Consider the following 18966-nt stretch of genomic DNA (forward strand, 5'->3'; position numbering starts at 1 on the left):
ATTTGGGAAGTTAGGAAAATAAAAGGAGTCTTGTACCTCTTGGAAATACATAGCCCAAATGATAGCTATGCAAAACAGTTACAGGTTACCATCTTTGCTGTTTTCTTCAGGCATTGTAGCCAGCTATTCATTAATTTCAAGCTCTCTGAACTGAATTTTGACCCCTTGTTACATCCCTTCTCTTGAGCTATATTGTAGAAATCAAAACACTAGGGCTAATGTGACTGTAAAAAATATGCTGTAACATTTAAACCTGCCTTCTGAGCAGAGCAGTCTGACAGAGAGTGGTGTTGTGCCTCCTTTTTCCCCAGACACGTCAAAGGAATAGTCTTGGTTGCACTGGCAGATGGGACCCTTGCCATCTTTCACCGGGGAGTTGGTAAGGATTCTGTTACACCTGGAAACCAGGGAATTCTTAACAGCAGTCAGGAAAGAAATGTGCCATCTACAAGTAATGTTTTGATAATGTATTCCCCTTTGGCCTTTTTTTGGGTTGTCATGAGAAATATTTGTTGTTATTTCAGTTGCAGATTCAAGTACCATTTTTGCACTGTTCTGGTGCATTCATGGAATATTTTCTTACTCTGAAATGGAGAATGGGATAGATCTGAGCTAAATAGGAAAGAGCCATGTGAAAGTCCACTCTGATCATCTCTCTTGCTTTTTCATCATACTCAATAGTCATGCCTTCTGTTTTGTTAGTGTTAAAAATTATCTCTGGGCAAGTCCTTCGGTGAGAATTTTGTAAGCATCCCTTCAGAATTTCTGCCCAAACTGCTCCTGAACCAGCTCCATTCTTCAGCCTCCAGAAATAGGACCTGGAGGGGAAAGTCTTACTATGAGCAACTGGAACTTACCTCTTAGCTTGTTTTTCCACAGCCTCTCTATTAATTTCATCTTTCCCTTGTGATGTTTAAATCCCTGTGCTCAACATTTAAAAGGATTAAAAAGGTTTCACAACACTAATGCCAATACTGGAAAAGATGCATCTGGGATGAATTTGTTTTTAGTGGTTTTGTTGGTTTTTCTTAAATCTCACTGTAGTGGCTTACAATCCCTAAGCCTCTCTAGCGAATGTCGTTGATGATTTGTGGCCTTAGTTCAGTCTACAGAAGAATTTTACTTGGTGTTGAATGACCAAATTTAGTATGCTTTTAGTAGATTTCGGGTGCCTTTTCTAAGATCTTGCAGCATATTTTTAAAAAATCTGCACTGGCCAACACTTGATGTTCAGCCAAGCAGCAGGTGCCTGGTGCTCTGTGGGAAGCTGTTTGTTTTCACAGGTACTGGTCCTAGTCAAGCAGACATGTAGCACTGGGTAACCTGCTGATTTAAAAATATTTTGCTGGGTATTTAACCTGAATCATCATACAACTTTATTTTTTTTTAAAAAGTAGCATTTGGGATGTTAGTTGCTGGTTTTTTAATGAGGAGCCTAGCCATAAACTTGTATTGACTTACTCAGATTATTACAATGCTTTAAAAAAATTAGACATTTAAGATAGTTGCTTGTACTTCTAAATTTTCTTTAAACTAAATACAGGTTCCTATGAGTTTTGCTTTTTGTTTTCCTCCTGTTTTTGCAGATGGTCAGTGGGATTTGACAAACTATCACCTCTTGGACCTGGGCCGGCCGCACCACTCGATCCGGTGCATGACAGTGGTACATGACAAGGTCTGGTGTGGCTACAGGAACAAAATCTATGTTGTTCAACCAAAAGCCATGAAAATAGAGGTAAGTTGAAATGGTGATTAAAATAATTAAATGTTATGTTTTAATGCTGCAGCTCAGACTCCAGAGTAACTCCAGAAACATCTGTTTTCATCAGTACGGAAACAGGCAACCAAGAAAATTTGTTTTAAGAAATAGTATTACATTTTCTTAAGGTGTTTTCATTGTTTTGGAAGACTTAAAAGCCATGATGAGACAGTTCTCACTTATTGAAACCAGTTTTTGGGAGGCTTAGTTCTCCACTTCTAGCTGGCCAGAAGCTGGAAAGTGTTCTTGTGCAGAGCTTGTAAGGCCAGCTCCCAGCTTATTCTGTGTGGGCCTCATTTTGTTCTCCACCCACCTGTAAACTTCTCTGTAATCTGTCTTTGCACACTTCAGTGGTTTGTAAGTGTTAATTTGGAATGTACTCTTCCTCCAGTTAGAGAAGAGTTTATGCAAGGTGTGTGAGCTGGTGTTTTATCTGCAGTGTTTAATCTGTCATCTCAAGGGCAGAAAGTGGCTGAGGTTTCTGCAAGCCTTGAGCAATATTAGTGCTTCAGCTCCTGCTAATTGGCCTGAGACATGGGCCAGGCCTTTGAGGGTGACTGCTCAGCTCTTCTGAAAATATCACCCAATAATAACCTGTTTTTATGAAGAAGACTATAAATATATATATATATATACACACACAGATATATATGGGAAAACTGAAATGAAGTTCGTATAAGAGTGAAATAGATTGTTTTGCTGGTGGATAATGTGTATTTTGCACAGGTGGGTTTGTTTGTGAGTCGGTCATGACAGAACAAGGAGGAAAGGCACCTTTTGGGCACAGGTACCTTGTGCTGTGGCAGCAGGATCTCAGACCAAAAAGGCTCCAGCTTCTCCCTTCTGTCAAGGGAGACAGAAGCTGGAGCAGGCTGGGATGAGATGTGTAAATGAAGAGAGAGTAAGAAGTTACAGCGTTGAGATCACACTTAGGGAAGGGAATCAGCAATTTTAGAGCATCACATGGTATTTGAAACGGAGCTAAGCACTGTCTGTGATCTTGCAGATCAGAGGGTCGTGCTTGACCTAAAATTGCCAGTTCCGACTGTGAGAGAGTAACAGAGAAACCTTTCTTTCTTTTCCCTTTGTTTCACCTTCTGATTTGAACCCCAATGTTTCACAGAAGTCCTTTGATGCCCACCCAAGGAGGGAGAGCCAAGTGAGGCAGCTGGCGTGGGTGGGGGACGGGGTGTGGGTGTCCATCCGCCTGGACTCCACCCTGCGCCTCTACCACGCACACACCTACCAGCACCTGCAGGATGTGGACATTGAGCCCTATGTAAGCAAAATGCTTGGTAAGTTCCCAGGGAGAACTGGTGTGTTCTTGCTGTCTGCAGCTTCCTTTTCCTGCTGGGGATCAGGCAGTTCTCACTGCACGTTTGAGGCAAGGGTGGGTGGAAAGGCTGGTTAAAATCAGTTTGTGCAGACTTGAATCTGGAAGTAGAAGCCTAAGTCAGTCTGTCAAGCATGATGAGGATGATGGGTCATCTGTTACAGTCATCTCTTACAGTCTGCTGACCTTACCTGATGTGTAAAGTGTCCTTAAAAACTCAGAACTAATGAGGAAAATGATGGTTGGGGTGGGCAAGGCACCAATAGAGACACTACAATCTTTCTCGTTTTCTATACTGATACATTTTTTTATAGCTAAAAATGGGAGGAATCCATTACCTGCCTGGAAAAATTGCCTCTTTTTTCAACCTCCCTTCTCCCCCCCCCCCCACCAAATTTTTATTGCTATTGAACCTAATAAGCTTTCTGATTTTTTTCATTAATATCTGTATAAGAGCAGTTTGACTACCTACATTGCACAATAAATACAAGCAATTAGGCCCTGGGAAATCCTTCACAAGTCACTGCTGTGCATTGCACATGGCTTGTCAGCCTTCTGCTCCCCTCATCATGCTAATGGATGAGAAATTAATTTTAATGCATGTCAAACCAAACCACTGTCTTAGATCTGTAAACTCACTTTTTTGTTTGTTTTAAAAGCTGATAAGCCCCAAAAGATTTTACTGTGCTGCATTGAGGAGCTGTTACACCTTTTTTGCTTTCTCATAGCTAATGTTAGACTCTTGCAGTAAGGTTCTCAATTTACTTACAGTGTTGTAGCCTTCTAGGTTATCTTTACAACTTAAATGTGCTCCTCTACTTTGTTTCTGCCTGAAGTGGGAGGGAATTAACTTGTCTGTGTGATTTGGGAGTTGGATTTAAGAGTCTCTGTTGTAGAACTAAAATTGTTCTTGCTCATAATTTTTGATGAAAAGCATCTTTTGTTTTTAGGTACTGGTAAACTGGGATTCTCATTTGTGAGAATCACAGCACTTATGGTGTCTTGTAATCGTTTATGGGTAGGAACAGGAAATGGTGTCATCATCTCCATTCCATTAACAGAAAGTAAGTAAAATATCAATGAATAGCACTGTGCAATATGCTGTAGACACACAAAAAAAAGAGAGTATTAAACACTGTTTAGATGCTTGCTCATGGATGGAAAGCTTCACTGCCAGGTCTGACTCTTTCAGGTTTGTAACAGATCAGGCCTGTGTGATGTTTAGCACCTAAATCTGTGCATGTGGTTACAATTCCTCTGAGAAAATAACACGTCTCCAGAATCTCCTGTGCTGCAGTTTGAGTAGAGTTGGCTTGAATCAAAGGGATACTTTGGAGCCTTAGAGGTGTTCTGAGCATTAGCAGCATTGACAAATGTTTATTGCTTAGAAGAGACATCATTACTTTTCTAATTTAATGTTATTTTTGATTGCCATATGATCACAAAGTAGATTTTTCTTTGATTTGAGCAAGTTGGTGTTGCTAATACAATTTGATTGGCTTTAGTTCTTGAGGAGTCATACAGTGTGGGTATAAAGGACTGGAACAGGAGTAGCACAGACTGCTTTAAAGGACACATTCAGAGTTACAGAAGCTGTAAACACATTCTTCAAACAGGGCACTAACATCCAGGTCAAATTCCAATCATGTAAATCCAGGTATTTGCTTAATAACAGATCCCAGACTCCTGTCATAGGCTGAAACTACTTGAGGGCAGTTGAATCTCAGGAGAAAAGAACAGCTCAAGGGCAAACCAAATCTTAAGTAGGTGAAGCTTGGAAAGAGTCTCTGTGGAAATTGATTGCATTTAAAGAACAAAAAGAAGCCTCAACACTTGTGCCTGAGACTAATGTTATAACAGGTGGACAGAAGTTTCAGAAAATAAAATGCAGACCTTTGATAGTCCTAGTTGTACTGTTGCTACCTAGAAAATAGTGCAGTCTAATAGGTGAAGTTTTAGGGTGATTTAATAGTGAAAACTCTTCATGTGTTACCTGCTTTGTTGAACAGCACACACATGCATTGTTTCTCATATTGTTCCATTGCATTGTCCATCCATTCAGTAAATGTCTTTTTTTTTTTTACCTTGCATGAATGTACTAAGGAAGGACAGACTTCCTGTCATGGATTTTAAAACACTTTAAATCATGCTTTCAAAAATTATAGCTCTTAATTTGTGTCAAGCTTAATTTAATGTTTCCAGAGGAGTTTGTTTTAAACCAGGAGTGAACATGAAGAAATCCCTATTAAACCTGTTTGGTTTCATTTCAGTTCTGTTGACTGGTTGTGGGTCAGAGCAGCCTTTTGGGGATAGCCTGATAGTGGGGTTGAGAATCCTGGTGAGGAATATTAATGAATTTAAAAGCAGTCACATCCTTGCATGAGCAGTGGCATCTCTCAGTCCCCTGGGTCTCAGTAGCAGGGCAGCAGATGATGTTCCAAAAGGGTACTTGAAAACATGAGTTGTTCTATATTATTCTGGAGCCTCCTGCCAAGGAAAGAGAGAAAGGGGAAACATTGCTAATCAATATTAAACTTTAAAAACACGTGACAGTGGCAGTGCTTTTGTGGTCCAGTTTGTTCTGAAACTTCTATAACAAGATGCTGTTCTTTGTGACTTTTGATTGAATCTTCTGTAATTAAATATCTATTGGTTTTTTTCAGGAGCTAAAATTTTAAGCTCTACCTTATCAAAAACCAAAATATGAGTGGTGGGTTCTCATTAATCCTTCTCCTCTACTGTCATACCTATCCATTTCCCCTTTCCTCCTTTCTCACTAGCTGTAATCCTCCACCAGGGACGTTTACTGGGGCTGCGGGGTAAGTGCAGATCCTGAACCAAAACCTATTTTCAGGCTTCTAATAGCCACTTTGAGGCTGTTTCCCACTCCTTATAGATTTACCCTTTGTATGTTCCTAAATGTTTTTCCACTTGCAGTTACTGCATTGCAGCAGTTTTATGTTTGCTAAATGGCCACCAATCTGCTCAGCAGTTTAGCATATCATCCTGTGTTGCAGCTGAACTCTCATACAGACTTTGTTTTTCTTCCAGCCAATGTGATACCACATCTTGTAACTTTGTCATTAATCCACATCATTTGCTGTCTTGTTACAAATCACTGTTTCTTTCACTACTTTGATAGTCTTTGGAATGGAGATGGCTTGTATGTCTAGCATGAGTACTTCTCTGGTTTAATGTATTTTAAAACTTCTCAGTAAAATCTAGATGTAGAATGATAATAGGGTAGCTCCTTCATGCCCACAGGTGGCTATTTCTAGAGAATTTTTGCTGGCAAGGGGATACCTTATGATTAGTTGGAATGAAACTGTCTTTAATTACATGTTTAAGTACATGGAATTTGCTCATACTGAAACACATTAGAGGTATTTATTTTCTATGAAAGATACAGTCCTGTCACAAATTATTTTTTCCCAAAAGTAGGATATTGAAATCTGGTGTTTATGCTAGACTAATAAGAATCCTGCTCCATTTTCTGATGTACTTAAAATAACGAAGCATGCAATCTTTTTCTTTCCAGCTCTGTCTTGAATTGGCATTGCTGCCCTCCTGTTTCATTTTTATCTAAGTTGGCTTTAGCTTTTAGATGGTACCATAAGGTTTCTTAACAAATAACCACTTCAGCAATTTGTATTTTGAAGTAGAAAACAACTCCTCTTCTTTTACAGCCAATAAAGCAGCAGCAGGCTCTGGAAACCGTCCGGGGAGTGTGATCCGTGTCTATGGAGATGAGAACAGTGACAAGGTGACTCCAGGGACATTCATTCCCTACTGTTCCATGGCACATGCACAGCTCTGCTTCCACGGCCACCGGGATGCTGTGAAATTCTTTGTTGCAGTACCAGGTGAGGTTTTGTTACCATCTTCAAAAGGGGTTGTTTGGTTTGGTTTGGTTTGGTTGGTTGGTGTGGTTTTTCCTGCATTCACTTAGTTAAACACAGTGTTTTTAGGCAAAGATAGCAAGGGTATGAATTCATACTTTCAGAAGCAATGTATTGTATTTTAATTACAAGACTTGTCTGATTGCTAAGTGCAGCCCTGTTTAATGGGAGGAAAAGGGCTTGGTCACAAAAAAGGACTTTGCTTCCTTCTGTGAAAAAGGTGCTGTGCTAAGAGAGCACTTGCCTGTTAAGAAGGCACTCAACTGCTTTAGGCAATCCAGTGACCAAGCACAGATGGTTTTACTCTGAGATAAGGCATAAAAATGTGTTCTGTTTTTCACCCAGGTCAGGTTGTTTGCCCTCAGAGTAGTGGTGGAACAGAGCTAACAGCTGATAAACAAGCCCAAGAGTCCTTCAACCAGAGTCCCTTAAAATCAATGTTGGTGATAAGCGGTGGAGAAGGATACATTGACTTCAGAATGGGTAAGAAATCTGAGCTTTAAATGAGTCATACTTCATACTGAAAGGTTATTAACCACATAATAACTGCTGCTGTAATTGCAATGAGTGCATTTGTGTGGTCAGTATATACAGTCTTTACACTGCAGGGATAGAAGTATTTTTATTCTGACACACACCTTCAGCTTCTCCTCCTCCTCCCAGTAAACCATGACCTTTGAGGTGACTGTAAGAAGGTTTATTTGAAACTCTGCTTTGGAGTCATGTGCCACCTTGTGTTTATGCTTTCAGTCTTTCTTTAGCAGGTTAATCTTCTGTCTCAAACTGCTGGAAAACATGTCCTTAGTTACTTAAATATGCAGACTGACTGTGAAAACAAGTCGTGTTAAGTGAAGAATGCTCAGTGTAAAATTTACTCAAGGAAGGGACAAAGTAGATCTCTTATCTCTGCATGCCCATCTTATTTGTTCACTGCTTTTCTTGGATAGCACTTTTGCATGATCTAGCCCACAAAAGAGCTCTTGTGTAAACATTCTTTTTTTAAAAAATGAACTCTTTGGGGAAGTAAAGTGAAAGCTGTTGTGATGCTGTGCTTAGAATCTGCAGCTGGAGGCCTTGACAAAAAGCGCATGAAAAGGTGTCTGCACTTGACAAAAAGTGCATAAAAAGGTGTCACAACTCTTAGGCCTGCTTTTGACCTTTTGCCCAAATCTGTCTGCAGTCTTTCAAAACCAACCAAACAGCAAAACAACCCACAAAAACCACTACAAAGGAAAACCCAGGAGGGCCATCCCAAATCCTGTCATCCCACTAATCGGTGCCAAGCAGGTTCCTGGGGTGCCCCTGTTGGATTTCTGTGGGAGGCAGGGCTTGAGGCAGTTCTGTGCCACCCTGCAGTGAGGGCTCAAGTGCTGAGCTCCAGGGCAGCTGGAACAACCACATTGCAAATGTGCATTTTGCTGTCCCTGTGGCATGATGCAAAGCTGTGAGCTGAGTGTCAGTGCTGCATTAGCCCAGCCAATGCCACGTGAGCCCAGCAAAGTGGTCAAGAGCAATTTGGGGCTACTCTGTGTTTAGACTGCTCAGCCCTCCAAAGGAATCTAACCAGAACACCAGCCAAAATTTGATTTGGCACCTTCCTGAAGGTGTAGGTCAGTTCCTGTTCCCTCTGATTAAAGTGACCTTCTCCTTGGATTGATGGTTCTGGCTGTCCATGTGCAGTTCAGTGTCACCTTTGGTCCCAGTCAGCTCCTGTCATCCAGAGTTCAGGTGTAGCTACAAAACTGCTCTTCTTTTTGAAGAGCAATAATGGAGAATATGTTCAAGGCTGTCTTTGCCACTGTGGGCAGAGAGTTGTGGCAAGCTGGAGTAACTGGAACAGGAGGAAAGAGTGGGAAAGATTGATCATAGACATGAATATTGTGTTGTCTCACTTGTGCTTAATTACAGCTCTTGCTCCAGAGCATTCATATGTTTGTGTTTGTCCCAGAACACTTTCTAGTGGCAAAACCATCTCTGTATCTGCCTGGTAGTTTGCAGATTTAGGAGGTCTCTCTACCTTAAAGAGTTATAAGTAATGAAACATGTAGAATATGGATACTTATGAAACTACCATTATTTTTTGGTCTAGAACTGAAGAACATGGCCAGCAGAACACTGGGCTCTGAGATAATTATGCAGCACACTCTGTTTACATTCACATACTTTAATATGTTTTTATATCAGCATATGGCAACTTCTGCCTTTTTAGTGTTTTGCTTGTCTTGCTGCATGTGGTGTTGACGCTCTTCTGATTATTGGCTGCCTCATTCAAAGCTGGTTTTTTCCAGGTGATGAAGGAGGAGAATCTGAACTCCTGGGAGAAGCTCTACCACTTGAACCTTCTGTAGCCAAAGCTGAGAGGAGTCACTTGATAGTGTGGCAAGTCATGTGTGGCAGTGAGTGAGCCTGCAGGATGCAGTTGGAGACCTTAAAAACAGGGAAAAAAAACAAAAAGCTTCTGCATGTTTTTTTATTTTGTGAACCTGTTTCACTACATGATGTTGAAGCATTTCTTTGCTGTTTAACTTTATATTGCAAACCTGTCATACCTTTACCTATACAGGAATTAGCTTGTGCTGTTTTACTGCACCCGTGTTACATGGAACAGTGTGAGGAAATCAGATGTTTCTCCAGCTGGTGTGCACACCACAGTGAGCAGCTGAGACAGTTTTACTGTACCACAGCAATCTAATGTGTTCACTTCTTTGGTAGTCTCACTTGAGTTCAGCTTTGTTCCAACTGAGCTTCATTTCACCGTATAATGCATTGGGTAAAACAGCAAAGTTATTCCCAGAGTATGAAAAAAATGGACAAATTAGGAGATGGATTATTAAGACTCATCCAAATACTCAGTGAGGGCTAAAGCAAACTGTGTATTTCAGCTTTTGTTTTCAAACCTGGAAGATCTTGGTCATATAGTGTACACAGTTGAATTTGTTACATTCATCAGAATTTGGGGGGGGGAAGAGGAGGCTGTATAGGAATTAAAATGAAAATATTTAAATAAAATCATATTTTCCACTATTGAACCTTAAAGTTTGAGAACTGCTGCCCTCAGTAATGAGCAATTTTGAGCATAATGTTTTTCCATCTCCCTGATATGTATGGAACAACTCTGTTTCCAAAGGGTATTCTTATTCTGATTTAAATTGGAAAATAACTGTATAATTCTCAAACAGGGGATATGTTTTGTTCTTTTCTTGTCTTAACTCCTTATGTACTAAGCACTAGAATGATCTTCTCTGCCTAGTTGGTCAAACTCATGAGGCACTACATGTGTGAAGGTTGGAGACCTCAATTAGAGCATGAGAAAAGACTGAGAGTGTACAGAAAAAACCCCACATTCTGCCCAAGTGAGATTGTAAAGGAACTGTAGTGCCAGATCATTAGGTACCAAATGTATTGTTTTGTAGCTCCATACCCCAATTTAGTAAAAAAAGTAAATAATTTAGCAGCAATATTATCAGGTAACACAAAGATTGAGAAAATTACTGAAAGTCAGGAGACTCTAATATTAGGCTGACATTCTGTCTACTCACCATCTATTTTTTTAACCATAAATGTGAGTTCAAGACTGTCTTCCTTTTAAATTGAAATTTCTGCATTAGTATCAGACCTAAGTTAAACATTTCATGATTTCTGTACTTCAGAAGACTAAAAAACCCAGATTTGCTTTTTCATTTAGTCTCTGGAAAGTAAAAGTTTTGAGGGGTTTTAATAAACATCCAGCATTTACCCCCAAAAGACTGGAGCTGTTCAGATTAGTAGAGAAATTTAGTAACTTGATTATGTGAGAGAACTGAACAGTTTCAGAGGAGTAAATATAGAAACACTTTTTTAAAACTGCCTAAACATTTTTATGCAATAGGAGCAGTTCTGGTCTATCAGGCAAACATGTGTTTATATATTTTCTTAATTTTTTAAATGAACACATTTAGCTGAGGTCTATTGTGTAAATATATATTTAGGCAGCTTTTTCAAATGCATATCATAGCTGATAAACCAGAAAATCTCCATTCAGGTCTACTGGTTAGATTTATATGTATAAATACTTTTTAAGCGACATATTTTGTACACAGCTGTTCCTCTCGTAAATATGTATTTAGGACATGAACTATGTAGTAAAAATCCTTATTAAAGATGTCTAATATCTTGGTAGTATTTTTCTCTTCAGAATGCCAAAAGTGATGAGAGCATGTTCATAATTTGCTTTCCAAATTCATCTTGAATGTCACTCTTAAAGTACTTTGGCTTAAATACAAAGTCTGGAAGCTTATTAAAAATTATACAAATACCAATTATACAAAAGTAACCTGACTCAACACTCTTAGACCTATTTTAAACTTACAGGCATGTATGCTGAACATGAAGCACATCTGAATTAACTTATGGGATTGGATGTCTTAAGAAAAATGCTGTCTAAACTTTTACTGTTGTGCAGAATCTTCACTGTGAGTGGTGCAGTTTCATTGCTTTTCCTGCCATTTTCTTGATTTTTTTTTTTTATTTTTCTCTTTGAAAAACACAATCTCTGAAGTTTTTGACTTGCTGGTTGATTGTCACATTCTCATGTCCTCAGAAAAAAAGCGCACAGTTCTGTTCCTTGGTTCTTGTAGGGTTTTGTTATTAGAGACGAGCTGTTTCCTCTGAGCAGCGTTACTGCTCCAGCTGGAGCACTGCAACCTGGCAAGTGTGTACCTGGTCTTTTGCCAAATGGAGCTGGCCCACTGTGCCATTTTAGTCACCTCAGTGGGCCACCCTTGCAAATCTTTCAGAGAATGATTGATTGTTTCTGTCCAAAAGTGGAAGGGTTTTAAAGCAGACAGTAGTTGAACTGTGTTACCACTATGGGTGTAGATAAAGGCATGTGCACTTCTCTGTATTTCTCATTTAAAAACTGTATCCCCTGTCCTAAGGTACAGTAGATTAACTGGGTCCCTGTTGTCATCACAGTGTGCTGGGCTGTATAAACTCCCCTTAAGGTCACTTTGAAGGGTGAATAAAGCACGCAAACCCCAGGCACTGGGATGACAATACATCCTCAACTCCGTCTCAAGAATGTGTTTATGCATTACACTCGTGATTAAAGCATCATATAAATAGGAGCTAATCTCTTGATAGCTACAGCTTGTTAATAGTTTGGAAACATTTCGAGCACAAAATATGCAGCACATGACTTGCCTGGGTAGGGGTGCTTGCATGGTGAGGGTGAGGCTGCATTGTCCATTCCTTGGGAAGGTCTTCCTGCGCCGGATGGGATCGAGCTGACGGAGCGTAGACACTTTATCATAGGCTGCCTTAGTAACAAACAAATGTTAAATCTGTTTTATTATACTAACTGTTCTAAAGAACGTGTGTCTTTAAAAAATGCTGTGTAACTGAATATTTATTTCCATGTGAGTATTATAAAAGTTACCAAAGGATTAAACCTGACTTAGCACTCTGTAAGTGGCCCTGTTGAGGTGGGGCATTGTGAAGGCCCTGCTCTGTAAAACGAGACACGGTAAACTCAAATACAGTTCTTCTTTAGGGAAATTAAATGTTCTTTTCTAACAGGGTTATGCCATATTGTAACAACCTATGTTGCACCTCAAAGCATTTTTCTATACACTAAATGTCTCTCCCACCCTCTAACAAGATTAAGTTTCCTTTATTAATTTTGTTGATGCACATTTCTCAATCTTTTAAACATATATTTTAAACATTTTATGGTCTGTAATTTTTGAAAGTTTTGTCTGTTGGACACTTTACGCTGAATTTTACTTGCCTCTGTAATCTGAGATGGATTCTACAGCGTTAAACTTGCTGTCTGTTAAAACTTGAGGCTTCTTTTCTGTGAGCAGAAGAGCTCATATAGCAGTGTAGTTATTTCAGTATTTATTTCTATTATTGAATCCATGGGGTTCAGAATGTAACTTTGTACATGAAATATATATAAATATGTATATGAAACATGCATATGTTGCAGTGTGTTCTTTGTAGTCTCATTAACTTTGCAGAGTTTTGGTGCTATCAGAAGGCACAACAATGGGGATTTTACACTAACACCAAATATTGCCATTATCATTGATGTATTTGAGTCTGTCCAGGACTAGTGTTATCCTGCTCTCTCATACTGGGCCCAAACAAAAGCTGTGAAGAAAAGCTGTGATGTCTGTGCCTCTCTTAAGATACAGATCTGGAGGAGATCTGCTTAATGTAGCTTGGATGAAATAGATGCTGACCCTGAGATTTCTTTTCGAAATTGTTTTAGCATGGATTCATCAGAGCTCAAATGCTTGCTGGTTACTTCCTGCTCAGCAAAGGAGATGATGTGTTTTTAAGGCAGAAGAATGAGGATGTGGTGACTGCAGAAACAGAACACGTGGCCAGGGCCAGGGTTTCATGTTTTCCCAGCTCACCTGGCCCTTTCTAAGCACATTTGTCCCAGCTGTGGGTCCTGATCAGTGTTTCAGGAGTGCCCTAAGAACCCCTGGCTCTTCCCAGGGGTTGGGGGAGCCCCTCTTGGTGCAGAGAGACCCTTCCCAGCTGTGCTGGGGATGCAAAGCCCCCCTGCCTTCCCCGTGAGTGCCACTGCAGGTGTTACTGCTGCACTTGGGCACTGGTGAAGGTCCCACATGAAGTTGTTTAAAACCTCCAGAACAAAAAAATTCTTCAGACTTGCAGGTGCAAACACTGGAATCATCCATGGGTGAGAACCACCAAATGTCCTGTTAGCACTGTTATACCAACTTGAAACTTTATTAACCTGCTGCTTAACAAACCCACCATAATTTTTGCTCAGTTAGTGGAGTTTTCCTGCAAGATTTTTGCCTGTCCAAAACAGATGTCCTGATGCATTTCCCTCTCCTCACAGTGATGGTTCTGGGGCTGTGTCCAATCCCAGGCAGGTCACACACTGCCCTGTGCTAAAGCAGAGTGTCTGTACTAAAAGGGAAGAAACATAAATCTTCCTTCTGGAAGTTTCAGCTCTTCCAGCATCCCTGGAGCCCCTCAGGTCTGTGCATAAGTAATCGAATTTTTCAGATCTGGTGTTGAGAGAGATGTGAGAATAGAGTTGTGAACTGAGCTAAGGTGTTACAAATGGTGTTTGGAGACTGAAGTTTGAAGCCATTGGAAATAACAAAATTGTCTGCACTGGGCATGGGCTCATGGGAAAAGCACTCACTGTTTCTGAGGCAGATTTTTCAAAAGTTCTCTCAGTTACATCAGTGTCCTACACCAATAGGTTCAGTGCAGAATACACACACAGTTAATAAACTTGTTCAATGTGAATGCTTTTATTGAAAACCACTTTTTTTTGCTTGAAATAAACCTCACACTGATGGAGACTATTCCCCATTTTCAACTATGGAATAAATAGTAACCCAAAATCTGGAATTCTTTTTGCCTTCAACTCCCATTTTCAGCATCGTGTCTGAGCAATGAGGTCTGGAGCTGGTACTGAACATCCTGGTGACCTCTGATGCACAAGTGCCCCTTAATTCTACTGTAGAACAAGCTGTGAGGAGCCTCTGGCCAGGGACCACACCAGCTCCTGGCAGGGCCTGCAGGGACTCACTGTGATTTTGTGTAGTTACACTTTTTTTAAAAACACCTATTTTGAGTGCAAATTGTTTCCTACTTTTTAAAGCACTTTAGGATGACGGTGGGAGGGGAGCTGATGGGAAGAGATGGGGATTGGTGCTTGGTACACTCTGCTTGAGCTTCTGGCCAGGAGCAGTCCGAGTTGTGACACAAGATGGTGCTCTTAGCCTTCAAACGCAGCGTGGAGCCCGAGCGAAAACTCATTCTGTGGAGCACTCCCTTCTCCCGGCCTTCCTGCAGCAGCCAAGCTGTTCCCTGGAACAGCTCTCCCAGGTGAAGCTGTTGTGTCCCAGGAAGGATGGAGGAACCCAAGCACTTGGTCACTCTGGGGTTCAGGAGATGCTCCCCTGCCCTCACCCCTGGGGATGCTCCAGTTGGGATTTGCCTCTGTCTGCTCCGGAGCTGGGACCTCCAGCACAATTCACCTAACACTTGGGAAAGGGAGAGCTTTTTCTTCATGCCCATGCTGGGCACTGGGATGGAGCCAGGCAGGGTGGGGGAGGAGATGGGGCTTCTTGGCACTGCAAGGGCTGAGCAGCTGCTCCCCAGCACTCCCCTTCCTGCTTCTTCTCCATCCTTAGGGAAGTTCTGTTGCAGTTTGCAGGTGGGATGTTAAGGGCCCCCTTCACTCATTCCCTGCCTGACAACAGCAGTTCTGAATCCATGAGCCAGCAGCAGCTGTGGCTGCCAGGGCTGATGCTCCTTACATCTACCCCGGACCTTCCTCTGCCCACCTCCAATGCCCAGGGATCTGGGACATGTTGGGGAGTGCTGCCATCTCCTGCTCCTGAATGTTGCTGTGTCCAGGGACCTTTTAGGCTGTCGCAGATTTGCAGTTTAAATGAGGAGGGAAAGGGAAAAAAAAACCAAAAAGCCATGTTGGAAACCTTCCCAGACATCATATCTGCTTTTCACTTCCACCTTTCAGTGCATGGGGCTGAGATGGGATCAGCATCCTGGTATCCCTGAGGCCCTGCCCTGGCTCAGGGCTGGCAGGGATGGAGCTGCCACCATCCAGGCCCTTTGTGGTAGTGACAGCAGAGCTTCCTCCCAGTGTCATCCTTAGACTTTCCCAAAGCTCGATCTGCAGACACAGATCTCAGGGTCTCCTTTAAAAATTAAATTAGGCTGATGTTTGCTTTGAGTTCAAGGAAAAAAGAGAGCTGATGGTGCTGCCCTGGGTCAGAGCACACACCCTGCTGTCCTGGCTGGTGGTGGCTGAAAGCAACACCTGAAGGAGGGAGCAGGAGCGTGGGGAGGTGTCCCACAGGTCACCCTCGATCCTGCTGTGTCTCCAGGCTGGAAGAATCACTTTCTACCTTCTGGAAAAAACTGGACTGATGGAAAATGCTGCAGCTGTCTGCACCCCAGCAGGAATAAATTCAGGACATCAGACAGCTCACTGGTCTGCAAAGGCAGCTGGAATACCTCTGGAATACTCTGGATGAGAATGATAGAAAATGTTACACTTGTTCTGCCACTGCACGGGTGCTCCTGGCAGGTGCTGTTGCAGGGATGCAGGTGCAACACATGGGTCTGTCCCTGCTTGGGGCATTTGGATTCTGTTCCTGCGATGGCACAGAGATATCTGTGAGATGAGCAGCACATGGATCAGGTGTGAAGAGTTTCAGTCTTTCAGGCTGGACCTGGTTTGGGGTGGGTAATGGCACCAGGAAATGTTGTCAAAGGCTGATGGGGGAGGCTGAACCTGGGGGGAGGAAAGGTGCTGAGGACTTTTTTGGCTGCTAATTGATGTGTTCAATGAGAGAACAGCAGGATGTGTGTGTAGGTGGGGAAAATTGAATCCTTGTCAAAATTGCCCAAAAGGTAATGAAAATCCCCAAGATAAGAGAGAGGTGAATTGTGCAGCATCCACAAACCCATTAGAGTCCGGTTGAGTCACTTGCAAATAAACACAGTGTGGGTGCTTGGGAGCTAAAAAAGCTCTTCTGCCCTTTGCAGATGTGCCTGTGTCTCATTCCCCCTGAGAAGGAAGGAAGGGAGAGAGGAAGGATGGATGCTCAGCCAGGCCCAAGCTCAGAGGTTTGGGGGTAGCAGGACCAGCCCCCCTCCTTGGCATTGCAAACTCAGCACCAGACACAAGGTACCCATCCTTGCCTTGCTCAGGGCTGTGCAGATTTCCACATGTGGAAAGAGAAAATGAGGAAGGGCATTTCCAGAGGGAAGGAAGGCACCAGGAACATTCCAGCACAGTTGGCTGGCAGTACCAGCACTAGAGAACACCAGGACAGAATAAAGGTTTCATGCAAAGGGGATGAGGACACAGCTTTGCTGCTTTCTGGGTGATGACCTGCCATCAGCTGGGCACAGCAAGTCAATGACTTTGCAAGTATTCTAAATCATTCTCTGAACTTTCCAGGGTGCTCAGGAGGTCATTTCACCATAGCAACCTGCATCTGCAATAAAGCCCCAAATGTCACCTCTGGGCCAAAGCTGTGGCTGAACTGCAGCAAGCTGTGAGCAGAGAGGAGGGTGTGCAGCTCTGGGCACAGGGCGAGGTGGAGTTTACACCATGATCCCTGTGGGGCTGCTCATCCTGGGAAGTTACAGCTCTTCACACCCTTCCCGTCCAGGCTCTGCTGCTGTCCTGGTGTGCAGGAAGCTCAGGGCGCTGCTGGTCAGAATCTCTTTGAAATGCCTGCAAAATGGCCTGTTCTCAAAATGGCCTGGTCTGTCAGAAAGGCTAGAGGCACAGGAGCCCCTCTCAGCTGACAGCAGATGAAGGGGAAGGAAAGGGGGTTCATCACTTCACTCAGCCTGGCAATCACACAAATGGGTCAGAAACCTTCAAAAAGAAGCATGGAGGAAACTTTTTGGAGGAACGAAGAGACTTTAACAAAGCTCTGCTGAGCCACCAGCAGTGTTCTGGGCTGACAGCAGCAGCACTTGGGTGTTGAAGTGTTCTTGTTTTGTGAGCTGGGCTTTGCAAGCAGTGTGACATGTGATTTGAAATTAGACAGAGGAAGGTGAAGGAAATACGAATAGGTCCTTAGGAGAGTTTTCAGAAGGAGGCAGCACTGGCAGAGCTTTATCTGCTGATGAAGTGGCAGTTTCCATGCTCCTCTTATGGTTCAAGCAGACTTTTCTGGGCTCTCAAAGCTCAAGCAGCTGGGTTGCATGATCCCAAGCTGGACTGTGCTTCTTACTGCTCAGTGTTGCTTTGGGTTGGTGTCTAAACATGATAAAATGTAGGTCTGTTCTCAGGCTGATCCCCAAAAGACAAAATCAGAGCAAAAAAGCCAGCTGAGACAGTCATGGTCAGACTGCAGATCAGACTGGCACAAGTCTGGAGGTTTTCAGGGCTGGTTGTGTTTGGTCCTCCAGCTACTCTAGACCCAAATACTGGCCTCAGGGCACAATGTCCAACATACCTTCCTCCAGGGAAGCTTTGGTGTTTGGACAAGAGACATGGGAGCTTTGTTCCACAGCTGCTGTTAATTTCCTTTCTTGTTTGTAAAGATTCAATTTTTTAGGTATATCTCACACCCTGCTCAGGCAGCTCTCATCACTTCTCACCACAAACTAAATAAATCACTGATGCTGCAGATCTTTCTTTCCCCTCCAGACATGGATCACCCAGGGATGTTCCCAAGGGTATGAAGCTACTTCAGGGCAGTGGTCACGGTCCCAAGGCTGCCAGAGCTCCAGGAGCATTTGGACAACTCTCTCAGGCACAAGAGTGGGATTGTTGGGGTGTCCTGTGCAGGACCAGCAGCTGATCTTTGATGATCCTTGTGGGTACCTTCCAACTCAGCATATTCCATGATTCTAAATTGCTCCTTCATGGAAGAATGTGTTGGATGATAAGTGAATCTTCAGGGAAGCCTCCAAGGTGGTGATGGCATCAGAGTGGGTTGTGGTGGAGAGATGCTGCAGAGTCCTGCCCACAGCTCTGGCATCGCAGCAGAAACACTGTCAAGCCCTGGGGCAGACCCTTCTGCAAGCCAAGACTTGGATATGACCCCTCTATTCAATTTATCTCTTCAAAGATTTTGACTTGCTGTCACCTAAAGAGATGGAGAGGGCTGAGAAAGGAGCAGTCTCACCAGCAAACACTTTCTGTCCAGGGCAAGCACCAAGGGCCAAGATAGGGGTGGGGTTTTCCCACTTGACACAGCCACAGTCCTCATGAGAAACTGAAGGTTGGCACTTCCTGCCTCTCCTGTGCCATGGGGCAAGTGCCCAGCCACCCTCCAAGCCCCCATATCTGACTATCTGACTGCCCAACTGTGCTTTAAAAGAGCCCAAATCAGGAAATGCTCCAAAAAGAGCTCACTGGGGTGCTGGAATTGGAGCCCTCTTTAGTAGTAAATTACGTAAGTCTGTAGGTCATAGCTCAAGCTAAACCTTTTATAGGCCATAAATCC

At 42.7% G+C, this 18966-nt stretch overlaps 1 protein-coding gene across 7 annotated transcripts in view; it reads left to right on the forward strand.

Moving 5' to 3' along the window:
- The window catches only part of SPAG9 (sperm associated antigen 9), a 62935-nt gene extending 49988 nt beyond the window's left edge, over positions 1-12947 (forward strand). For 4 of the 7 annotated variants that reach the window (XM_069032855.1, XM_069032856.1, XM_069032861.1 and 1 more), the window contains 8 exons: positions 312-379; positions 1587-1735; positions 2883-3054; positions 4043-4156; positions 5873-5911; positions 6779-6955; positions 7337-7474; positions 9280-12947. In XM_069032855.1, coding sequence (XP_068888956.1) covers positions 312-379; positions 1587-1735; positions 2883-3054; positions 4043-4156; positions 5873-5911; positions 6779-6955; positions 7337-7474; positions 9280-9395 — 973 coding nt within the window. In that variant the 3' untranslated portion in view covers positions 9396-12947. The remainder of the gene's footprint in view (positions 1-311; positions 380-1586; positions 1736-2882; positions 3055-4042; positions 4157-5872; positions 5912-6778; positions 6956-7336; positions 7475-9279) is intronic. The other 3 variants (XM_069032857.1, XM_069032858.1, XM_069032860.1) reach the window with 1 other exon arrangement.
- The last annotated feature ends 6019 nt before the right edge of the window (positions 12948-18966 follow it).

The sequence above is a fragment of the Aphelocoma coerulescens genome, chromosome 18, assembly GCF_041296385.1.
Source record: "Aphelocoma coerulescens isolate FSJ_1873_10779 chromosome 18, UR_Acoe_1.0, whole genome shotgun sequence".
Taxonomy (NCBI): Eukaryota; Metazoa; Chordata; class Aves; order Passeriformes; family Corvidae; genus Aphelocoma; species Aphelocoma coerulescens.